General features: G+C 38.6%; 1 protein-coding gene across 1 annotated transcript; it reads left to right on the top strand.

The window, feature by feature from the left end:
- Window positions 1–1,046: 1,046 nt before the first annotated feature.
- Window positions 1,047–11,016, top strand: c1qtnf5 (C1q and TNF related 5). The gene is made up of 5 exons (XM_042487233.2): window positions 1,047–1,184; window positions 2,923–3,259; window positions 3,613–3,725; window positions 7,811–8,055; window positions 8,878–11,016. Exons 4-5 carry the CDS (start codon window positions 7,824–7,826, stop codon window positions 9,396–9,398), a joined length of 753 nt encoding a protein of 250 aa, XP_042343167.1. The 5' UTR covers window positions 1,047–1,184; window positions 2,923–3,259; window positions 3,613–3,725; window positions 7,811–7,823; the 3' UTR covers window positions 9,399–11,016.
- Window positions 11,017–11,320: the final 304 nt, after the last annotated feature.

Raw genomic sequence — 11,320 nt, forward strand, 5'->3', positions numbered from 1 at the left:
TTCCCCTCCACCTCCTCGTCACCACATTCCCATAAAACTTGCGTTTTAGCGTTAAACACTAAGCAGAGCCATGTGTTCTTTCAGAGCGGTTTCACTCTTTGTTCTCAGTGGGAACAAACATATCACAGCAAAATACTTGATGTATAAACTGTAGGCTTTGCCCAAATGTAATTTTAATTGCTTCAATGTGTCAATAACACATATAGACTAAATTAATTTCATTTAAATTATTTCCTGTGTAGTATTTAAACTACAGCAGTGGTTGGCCTTTTAGTCAAATTCAGCCCTCCAGCAGGAACATTTGGCCGTCTGACTGAGGCTGTTTTCACTTTTATAGTTTCCATAATTTCTCAGTACAAGCCTCATATAAATCCATGTAAATATCATACCGCCTACACTCAAGTAGAGAGACATGTCTAGTTGTGGAAAAATGTCTAGAAAACTATATTCTAATTATAATAGTTTATATTGGTAATTATGTTCCTGTAAAAAACAAAAACCAAAAAACCAAGACAAACCAAAAAAAAACCCCAACAAAAACAAACAAACAAACAAACAAACACACACACACACACACACACACACACACACACATATATATATATACAGTATATATATTCATTATGTTTTTTCTTTAACATAATTTTAAATATAAAATGATTATAATTATAAACATATATATTTTCTTGTAATTGTTTTGCTTATTTTTGGGCCATGCCTGTGTTATGCTGCTCATTACCTTCTCCCCATGTTTTTGAAAGAAATCAGATTTGCTCAGGTTTCAAAGGTCAAAGGTTATAACTGAAGTAGCCACTGCTAATCATGTATGGACAGCTTGTAAATAAAAGCTCTCATCTCATATTTAAATGTAGCATAAAGCTTTAATCAATAGCCTGGGCTTTTATTTGCTTTAGCAACTGAACTCGATTGATTCACTCCTCATGTGTCATGTCTGGTTTTACTTCCTGCCTTTGTGTTTGTCTGCCCCCTGATTGGTTTCACCTGTCCCTCACTGGCCCTGCAGTCTGCTCACCTGTTCTCACTTCCCTCACAGTATTTCCCACTTACACCCGCCCAGTTCCTTTGTTCTTTGTCAGATCATCTGTTCGCTTTCCTTAAGGTTTCCCTGAGTTCTTGTTTTTAGCTGCTGATTGTCCCTGCCTGTCTGGTTATCTCATCTGCCTGTAAGTCTGTTTTTCTTGATTAAAGTACCTTTTCTGAGTCCACCTGCCTGCTGTCCTGCATTTGGGTTGTCCCTGCATGTGCTGCTTATAAGTACTGCAGCAGTGGAGTTTATTTATAGCCTAATGTCAGCTTTTTACTTCTGGCGGTTGCATTTATGTTCCAAAAATCATAAAAGTGGTGTTTATATGTGCAGATCATCTTTCTCAGCAAAACCTGTAAGTGTCGTAGACTTTTGCTTGTCAGAGAATTTATTTTCTGCAATAACCCAAAACCCAATAGGACTTTTGTTGAGGTAACCAAGGTGATGCTAACTTCAGCAGTAGCAGGGGTGTGTCTAGGGAGTGGCCTGGGGTGGCACGAGTCACCCTAAAATCTCATGTGCCACCCCATTATGATTGGCTATCTGCCCTGTGAGTTTGAAATGTTTCACAAGTGAGCTGAACTTTAGTTTGAGGTGCAATTCATTCTTTAACCTGAGAGTCAGTAATGTGTCAGAAAAGTAGTTATGGGTAGTGGAGACAAAAAAAACAAAAGCCTAGACATGCCACTGCACATCCGGCCACTAACATGTCAGTCCTGCAGCACTCTGAATCAAAGTATTGAACAAATAGAAATTTTAACCTGATGATGGCTCTAGATTCATAGTCAGGGGACCACCAAAAGCATTAAAATTATGCTGTAAAAACGAGAATATCGATACCAAATCCATTCAGTAGGCTAGTTTTTGAGATAGCTTACTCATCTTCATGGTGGCATTAGGGAAAAGGGCAGAATATACTCAGAGCCATTAGGATTCATCCTCTGGGAACCATGAAAGTCTTAAAAGAAAAATGTACTATTTCCATACAACAGTTGAGATATTTCCGTTCATAAAAAAGTGATCTACAGACGGACGCACCTGTGTTGCCAACCCTAAAGCTGCTAATGAACCGTGATGCTCCAAAGTGCTGCAGCAGCCTGCCGGAGGATCTGAAAATACTGATACTTTTAAATGTAAACTGAAAATGTATCTTTTTAATCTGGCTTTTATAAAGTGACTTACTATCACTATTATATGGTGTACATTCATTCTATTTTTTTATGATCCATTTTTGCTTATTTCATATGCTGTTCTTGTTTTAATTGTAAAGCACTTTGAATTGCATTAGATTTTTTTGGAAAGCGCTATATAAATATAAACTGAATGAAAAGACTTGTTCGATACAACCTCAAAAAAAAAAAAAAATCTATTGTAGATTGAATCAAATGAAATGGTAACACTTCACTTTAATAGTTAACAGGCTATTTGTAACTTTTCAGCACTTTGTAAGTAGAGATTCAAGAGTTAAATGCTATCGCTTTGTCTTTGTCTGTAAAGATGATCTCTCTTATCTTACGTAAGTTAAATGAATAGTTCAAGTTCAATGAAATCATTTTAAGAATCTGTAACTATGAATCCTCACACACAGGCCAACTCTATAGATGATCAGTTAAACACAGACTAAAGCAAAACAGTTGAAAAGTTGAATTTCAGCTAATAAACTGTTGAAATGTTACAAATACTGTATAAACTATCTGTAGGCGGACAATCCAAATAAAGTGTTACCAAAGAAACAAACCTGTTGAAAAACATAAAATCCTGTAAACGATTGGTCTTTCAGTGCTCAAAACTGTAATTGCTGACCCCCGTATTACAGTAAATACAGTCCTCCTACAAACTTTCACCCTGCTTATTTTCTTTTTTCTCTTCTCCCACAGACACTCCTCCACCATCTCCAGTTTTGGCACAGCTCTGGTCCTTTTTGGGGTCATTGTTGCACGATAACAGTGAAAGCATGTTTTCACTGGCCTGAATTCAAGGGAACTGCTGAATTTGACCAGCTCAAGTTTGGCATCTGTGCCAAAAAGATATTAAGAGCTCTGGCTTTATCAACTTAACACTGCCACTGAAGGATTACAGGGAGAAGAGGATTACTGTCAGAGCATCTGACTGAGAGGAAGACTGATATAAAGATGTTATCTGGATGGAGCAAATTGCCTCATCGTGGAGGCAGATAAAGAAAATCACAGAGTGGAGAGAGGGAAATATGATTGTGTCTGTTTGCCTTTATGTCAGTTTATCTCTCTCTACCTTTCTGTCTTTTTTTGTGTTTTTTGTATAATAAATCAAGCTCAGTCACAGCTGCAGTTCGTTGTGGTGACATTTGCCTTTTTTTCTGACCACAGCCCTCTGACTCTCCGTGGTTATGTCTTGGAGAGTTTCCCAAACACTGTTATGCAATCTCCCAAAACATCCCACCCAAACCCCTCCTTTCATATTGTTTTTTTCAAGAGTTTCTCATTTATTTGTGCTGGATTAACATCACATATTTTCCTCTGTATCCTCCCTGTTCGCTCTCCTCCACCCTCCCCAGTTTCTAATTGGATTTCATTACTGTTTCCTTTTAGTTTTTCCCAGCCAGACTCTCTGGTTGGGAGGAACAGCTTTCACTGGGATCTCCTCGACAGACTCAAACATCAGCAGCAGCAGCAGCTTCCCCAAGACTTCACTACATCATCTGGTAAGTCGGGTTTTGATCTTTTACTGAACGCCACTCTTCAGTGCTTTACCTTGGTGCAGAGCTTGGCTTTATGACGGCTTTAGTCCTGAGAACAGAAATACAGGCATCTTTTTTTCCCCTTTGACAATATCGAGTAAGAGCTTATAAAGTGTATTATTGTGTAAATATGACTGCTGGATCATGTAAAGGGCTTCAAGGTAGAGGAGGAAGAACTATTCAGATCCTGCATTCAAAATCTTACTTCAGTTAAAGTACAGAAGTATCCCATCCAAGCACTGGCGTATTTTTCTCCCAGTAAGAGTAATAAGACCTAACAAAGTGCGTTATTGCACTGATATGACTGCTGGGTTATAGGGAATTTTTTAAGGCAGTGGAGGAAGAAGTATTCAGATTCTTTACTTCAGTAAAAGTAGAAACATTGCAGTAAAAGTCCTGCATTCAAAATCTTAAGTAAAAGTCCAGAGCTGGCATCCTTTTTCCCTACAGAGTATCCAGTGAGAAACACATTATCACAAAGTACATTATCGTGCAGATATGAGTCTTGGATTATACAGAATTCTTTAAGGCAGAGGAGTAAGAAATATTAGGAAGTATTACTTAAATCCTACATTAAAAATTAGTCAAAGTACAGAAGTATTATCAGCAAAATGTAAACTATCGAAAATACAAGTATTAATTATGCAAAAGAAGGATGATAAAATTTTATATATTACTTTAACAGATTGAGGTTAAATTTAAGCAGTATTTTAACGCTGTAGCTGCTCAAGTTGGAGATGTTTTTTTTAACCATCAGACATTGTTGGATATGTGTTTGGAAATCATATTATTTGATATGCAGTGGTGTAAAGTATAAAGTAGCAGAAAATACAAAATAATTGTACAAAATTGTACTGTTACATTGCTAAGGGTGTTTAGCAAAAAAGAGAAGTGCAGCTTTGCCTTTAACAGCGTGGTATGGTTTAACAGTAAACGTGCATAATGTCAGAGCACATCAGCTGGTCTCAATATGCTTAAAAAATGTTTCTGTCTTACAGAAAAATCTGATCACTGAGGTTCATCTCAGTCAGTCAGATGGTACAGAGTCTAGTGGCTTTGACATTGCCTAAAAAGTACATATGTACCCACAAAAAATAAGATTTATATAAAAAAACAAGAAAACATTGAAAAATAAAGACAAGAAGCTGTTTTGTCAGTATAAAGTGAGTCAAAAGTGTGTGTAGTTGTACAGTAAACACTGCTGTCGACATATTAGTGGTCTGTAAACAGTGGATTCATCTTTTTGAAAATGTTCATGTTTCTAATCATCTGAGGAGTGGTGGCAGACAGCAGCTGTTCAGACTCTCCAGCATTTGTCCTCTTGTCTGCTCTCGTCTTCTGCCAGGAATGCTGACATGCATTTCTCTCCTTTTTTCTCTGTTTCTTTCTGTTTTAGCCCTCCTCCTCTTCCTCCTCCTCCTTCTCCTCCTCCTCCCACTCTTTTATTTTGCAGCTGTTGTGAATGTAAGCTCTCAGTTCCAATTAGCAGACCTCCAGTTAGATGACAAAAACTCCCAACTGCTCTCATGATTGTCACACACCACAAACATCACTGTAAACATGAAATCCACAAAGAGAGCTGGCACTGTTGGACAGCTGTGTGAGTCCTCCTGCTCAGCTCATCAGTTCACTTTATGGTCCTGTGACGCCTGCTCTGCTGCCAGACAGACGGCAAAACAGGGCAACAGAGGAGACGAGCTGACTAAAAAACCCTGCAGGAAAAGCTGTAATAGGTAGCAGTGCAGTTTGATATGTTTCATACTGTCCGAGCAGGGTCAGCTGAGGATTGAGGATTCACACAGAAACAGGAAACGGGAGCAGACTGACAGACGGACAGAGAATTTGTAGCTGACGCTTAGTAGTTTCTGAGAAGTCTGTCTGGTATTCAGCATCTCATCAAACCTTTATTAGAAACATCTGTTTAAAAAGCAACATTGCCATGATTTGTTTAGAAAATATGATTAGTAAGAAGCCCCCCCCCCCCCGGATATTATGTAATGGCCAAGTCTGCGTATCCTCAGACGAGTGTCATAAATAGGGGAGACTGGGTATAGTTGTAACACTTTTTGTCTCAGCACCTCTCTGACTTTTTGTGTCCATCTCTCAAATTTTGACAAAGTGCTCTACTACTATTTGTAGTAGACAAAGAAAACACACAACACATGGTGTATTTTAATCATTCTGTAAATATACCTCCAAAACACTAGCTGGTGGTGAGGTTTCCATACCACAATGTTACTATCATAAAGGACTGTAAAGCTTTCTTGATTAAAAACACACATAAAATGTGGCTCAATAACAGCAATATTAAAAACGTACAAAATACGGCTCCATTTTAACTCCACTTTAACAGTTTTTACTCAGCACGTCTCTCCACATATAAACATGCAGGGGTTATTATCATAAGCTTGTGACAATTTACATTAAAAAAATGGACTAGTGTCTAATAGATTTAGAAGAGCATGTAGCTCAAAACAATGTCTTATAGATGTACGCATTTTCTAACTTTTTTGGCGTTATTGTCTTAACAATTTATTGCAGGGAAATGTTTTTATAGCTTACAAAAACAATCGGGAGGTCCGTGTCACTGAAACGTGTAGTTACATTTCTTGGAGGGTGCAAGTCAGGTTGTGGTAAGGGCTGGTGGGCACAGTACACCGTGTAGAAATCATCGTAGGAGTGGCGCTGATTCGATGCCATAAGTATAAATTCTGTTGAACTTGCTAAACTGTACCTGCCTCACATTTTAACCAAGAGATTACTCTCTAATCCTGTACAAGTTACATAACTAACATTCTAACTTCAGCAGTATCACTATCAAAATATAGAATTGGTCCAAAAAAATTGTCATGCTTGAAAATCTGTGCTTTGGCTTTAAAATCTGCACACAGCTATGAAATTTTACATGCAAGGTTACGAACGAAGCAATGTTTTACATGACTTGAAGATGATACTTTTTTGGTGAAAGTGGTGCTGTTACAGTCATCCCATATTTATAACTATACCTGGTCTCCCCTGTATGCAGTTTTACTACTGTGTTATGTAAAACAGTTAAATTATATTGTGATTTATTGAAAAGTTACTGAGCTAAAAGAGAAGCCATTTAGATCAAATACCTGCAGTTGTTAAAGTTAAATCAATTTGGGAATAGAATTGACGGTCACACATAAATAGCAAAGCTCTTTTCCCCCTCATGGTTGTTGTAAAATCTTCTTTCATCCGTGGTCATTTTTTTTCTTCCTTTTTTCCCCCTCCATCACTTCCCGCCACGTGCCGTCCCTGAATCAGAGCATGCTGTTCTTAGTGTCATGACTCTTAGCCCATTATTTGAGAAAGCTGAACCAAAAACCACACCTGTGTTATTAAACACAAGTTCCATATGGTCGTTGTTACAGTCAAATCTCAGGAAAAAAATCTCCACTTAAAGGCATGCTATAATACTTTTAAAACTATTACATTTTTATAAAGATATCTGAGTGGAGAAGGGCTTTCATGAGTCATCTGTTCTAAATTACTGGTAATTTCCTTTCAGTTTTGGCAGTACTGACCTTTTATGAATAATGCCAACTTAGTTATATGATACGGTTATTGATTTTTATTTTGCCTTAAAACCAAGTGAGGAATTTGTTAAAAAAACAAAGTATTATAATTCATATTTTTTCAGGTAACAGGTCTGTCTGAGAGGACTTAGATTCCTTTTAACTGCACCTAAACTGTGCCATAGTATGTGTTTAGGTAAAGTGAATATTATAGTGTAAGTCCTTAAATTATGCTGTAAAACACTCATTTCAGTGTGTTTACATATGAGTGTGCAGCATTTTTTATGTGTATATGTACTCTCCTTGCATCTGTAATCTGGTTTGTTTGCTCGATAAAAAGTGATGTTTATAGTGGCATTTGTGGTGCACATTTTGTTTAACCAGATAACCATTATCCCACTGTATGTAGTCCAGTTCAAACTTTGGATCAACTCCTCCAAAGAGGTGTTTGTAAACGGTAATGTTTCCTTTATTCTAGAGTTTAAAGTCTGTTTCTCTTTTGTCCCTCAGCCGTGACACTGCAATGACCTCACTCAGGCTGTTGCCCTTGTTGCACTCCCTCCTCTTCCTCCAAGTCCATCTTTCCAACCACTTAGAAGACAACAAGATCCCTCCCAGTCTGTGTACTGGTCACCCCGGTATCCCGGGCTCTCCTGGAGTTCATGGCAGTCCTGGTCAGCCGGGGAGAGACGGGAGGGACGGGAGAGATGCAGCTCCGGGGGAGAAGGGACAGAAGGGGGACACTGGAGACCCAGGTGATCTATTCTGTCTTGCCTCTGCGCAGGCCATAGCCACGTTACGTTTTTGGGTTGTCTGTCTGTCCTATTCTTGTGCATGCAATATCTCAAGAACAACTTGAGAGACATTTTTCAAATCCGGCACAAACGTCCACTTGGACTCCAAAATAAATTGATTAGCTTTTGGTGTTAATAGGTCAAAGGTCAAGGTCACTGTGGCTTTGTCTTTCTCATTTTTTTGAACATGATATCTCGAGGCACTAAATTGGCACAAAACATTTAACTGGACTCAAAGATGATTTGATTAGATTTTGGTGGTCAAACGTCAAGGTCAATGTGACCTTGCATCTGTTTTATTTTTGTAAATGCAATATCTTGAGAACACCTTGAGGATTTTTTTTAAAAGTTTGGCACAAATGGCCACTTGGATTTAACAATGAATTTGATCAGAATTTGTAGTCAAAAGTCACTGTGATCTTACGTCTTACGTCACAAGAAGGCCTTGAGGGACTTTCTTCAAATTTGGCACAAATGTCCACAAAATGTATAAAAGGATAATAGGATATAATAGGATGAAATGATGAAGTGATGACATTTTATATCCAAAAGGTCACTCTGACATCATAATGTTCTGCAAAAACACTTTTCTTGCCATTACTTAACATCATACATCACGATGTGTGTGAAGCATCCATGTTTACACAGACATGGATGTATAAATTGTTAATGCAACTTGACCGTTTCGTGGAGGCATGCAACCACGAGGAAGTAATTCTAGATTATTTATGTGTGAGTATGTGATAAATGCAGTGGATACCCATCATGTCTGTGCTCCTCCAGGTGAGACAGGAGTGCGAGGCCTGACCGGGGACAGAGGCGACCCGGGAGAAAAGGGGGAGAGGGGGCAGCCAGGAGAGTGCGCAGTGGCCCCCAAATCAGCCTTCAGTGTCAAGCTATCCGAGGGCCACGCTATACCACTAACTGTCGGCAATGTAGTCCGCTTTGATAAGGTCGTGCTCAATGAACAAGGCGACTACAACACAGAGACAGGGCGCTTCACGTGCAAAGTGCCGGGAGTTTATTACTTTGCCGTCCACGCCACAGTCTACCGTGCCAGCCTCCAGTTTGACCTGATGAAAAATGCACACACAGTGGCATCTTATTTTCAGTTCTACGGAAACTGGCCCAAACCGGCTTCTCTGTCAGGCGGCTCCCTGCTCCACCTCATCCCTGGTGACCAGGTGTGGGTCCAGATGGCTTTGTCAGAGTACAATGGATTTTACTCCAGCACCAAGACAGACAGCACCTTCACCGGCTTTCTGGTGTACTCAGACTGGAAAAACTCAGCTGTGTTTGCATGAGAACCAAACAAAGTCATATCCCACTTTGGAAAATGAACCACAACCTGTTTTTTTTTGTTTTGTTTTTTTGCCTGTTTCAGTTTTCTAATTGAGAAGTTCTGGATAAAGACAAGTGAATAGGCTGTGGCGTGGTACATCTATATTTGTGTAATGAGTTTTAAACACACCAGACAATGTTACCTGAATGGCACATACCGTCCTGAGGTACACACACTGTTTATTTAGTGTCTGTTCGTCAGTTGCAGCCTGTTTCCCATCAATATCTGCTGTGACACTTAATTCTTGTAACAGATGTTGTGACAACGGCGTCCAGCCAACTCAAGGCACAGTTCACGCAGCTTTTATGCTTTTATTGCACTTTTGTTTCCCATCAATATCTGCACAGCAAACATGAAAAGTGAATAAATCATTGTAGTTTTTAAAAAAACACGACTGACATACTTTTGGTCATAAATACCAATTCATACTAGATACTAAAAAAAAATGAGATAACTGACAATAACAGAGTTTTACACTTAGATTTGTATTTAATATTCAATTGATCATCACACGCTTGCCTCTGCACACATCTGTCTTACATTTACATTTGACATTTACCTGATTGCATTGGTGCAAGAAGTGATTAGAACCTTTTTCTAAATTCAAGTACCAATAAAGTGGTGTAAAACTCTACATTGGAACTAAAGTATTAGCAAAAATGTACCCAAAGTGGTTAAAGTAAAAGTACTTGTTCTGCAGGAAAATGGCCCCTTTTGAGAGACATGTATTATTAAAGGTCCTTTGTGTGGGATTTAGGGGGATATATTGGCAGAAATTGAATATAATAATTGATTTCTTTTGTGTATAATCAGCTAAAAATAAGAATTGCTTTGAATACCTTAGAATGAGTCATTTATAACTAAATAGGGAGCGGCTCCTCATCCATGGATATCCCCATGTTGCACTGCCACATTCCTACAGTAGCCCAGAACAGACAAACCAAACACTGGCTCTGGTTAGCAGCCTCTCTGCAACAAGCAGTGTTGGAAAAACATTGATTATTTAATTGCTTTATTCAGTGTTTTCACTGGTTTAAATCACCTGTTGCATTTGTTTTAGACATCTGGATCTTAAGTTATCAGAAAAAACAGGTGTGCATTAGCAGGTTCTGGGCTAGTGGCATGTCTGTGACGAGCAGAAAAGCTTTGCAGAAACAAAGATTTGTAAAGTGCAAATTCTTTATTCAGAGTTTTTAGCTGTTCACTGGGTCAGTTTGTTTGTTTTGGAAAGATAGAGACCTCTGCGGATAATTCGTCACCTGCTAAAAACTTCCCAAAAATAAACACTGAAGGAATTCTAACTGGGAGTTTCAGCTGGTTGCAATCTCAGTCATCACCTCAAGATGTCAAGTTCCCCCCTCAATCCTACGCAATGGACCTTTAAATTTTTAATACTGATGCACCAATGTGTTTATGGCATTTTATTGTTGTAGCCGGTCAAGATGGAGCTGGTTTAAACTACTTTACATACAGTTATGTATTTTATGGTTGGTTTAATGGTTTTCAACCCTGGGACACCCTCACAACTCTGAATGGTTGTGAGAGGATTTATGGGAGAAGAAAAAAGTTTCTTTTTTCAACTTTTGTCTGTTTTTTTCCTCTTGCTTTTGATCATTTTACCTTACGGAGTCTCAAGATGTTATTTAAATGAAACCATGTGAGACGTTAAGAGAGGAGCTCCCTCTCTGTCGGAGCTGCTGACACCTCGTAGACACCTGAAAGGAGCCAAGGGGCTCCTGTTAAACACAGCTGTTACGTAACATCAAAAGGGTTTGCTTCACCATTTGCTCAGTCTTTAACAATACATCATATTTTATGAGCTTATTATATATATCTTCAAAGTAACTATAGTTGCTATAACTGTTAAAAACTTCAATATTTCCT

This window comes from Plectropomus leopardus, chromosome 6 (genome assembly GCF_026936395.1).
Source record: "Plectropomus leopardus strain MGB_pleo_1.0 chromosome 6, ASM2693639v1, whole genome shotgun sequence".
Taxonomy (NCBI): domain Eukaryota; kingdom Metazoa; phylum Chordata; class Actinopteri; order Perciformes; family Serranidae; genus Plectropomus; species Plectropomus leopardus.

Bases quoted from the DNA above. Each gene is read 5' to 3' on its own strand.
- c1qtnf5 (XM_042487233.2), top strand. From the start codon at position 7,824: ATGACCTCACTCAGGCTGTTGCCCTTGTTGCACTCCCTCCTCTTCCTC. The intron at 8,056-8,877 runs GTGATCTATTCT...GTGCTCCTCCAG, and splicing joins GGGGGACACTGGAGACCCAG to GTGAGACAGGAGTGCGAGGC.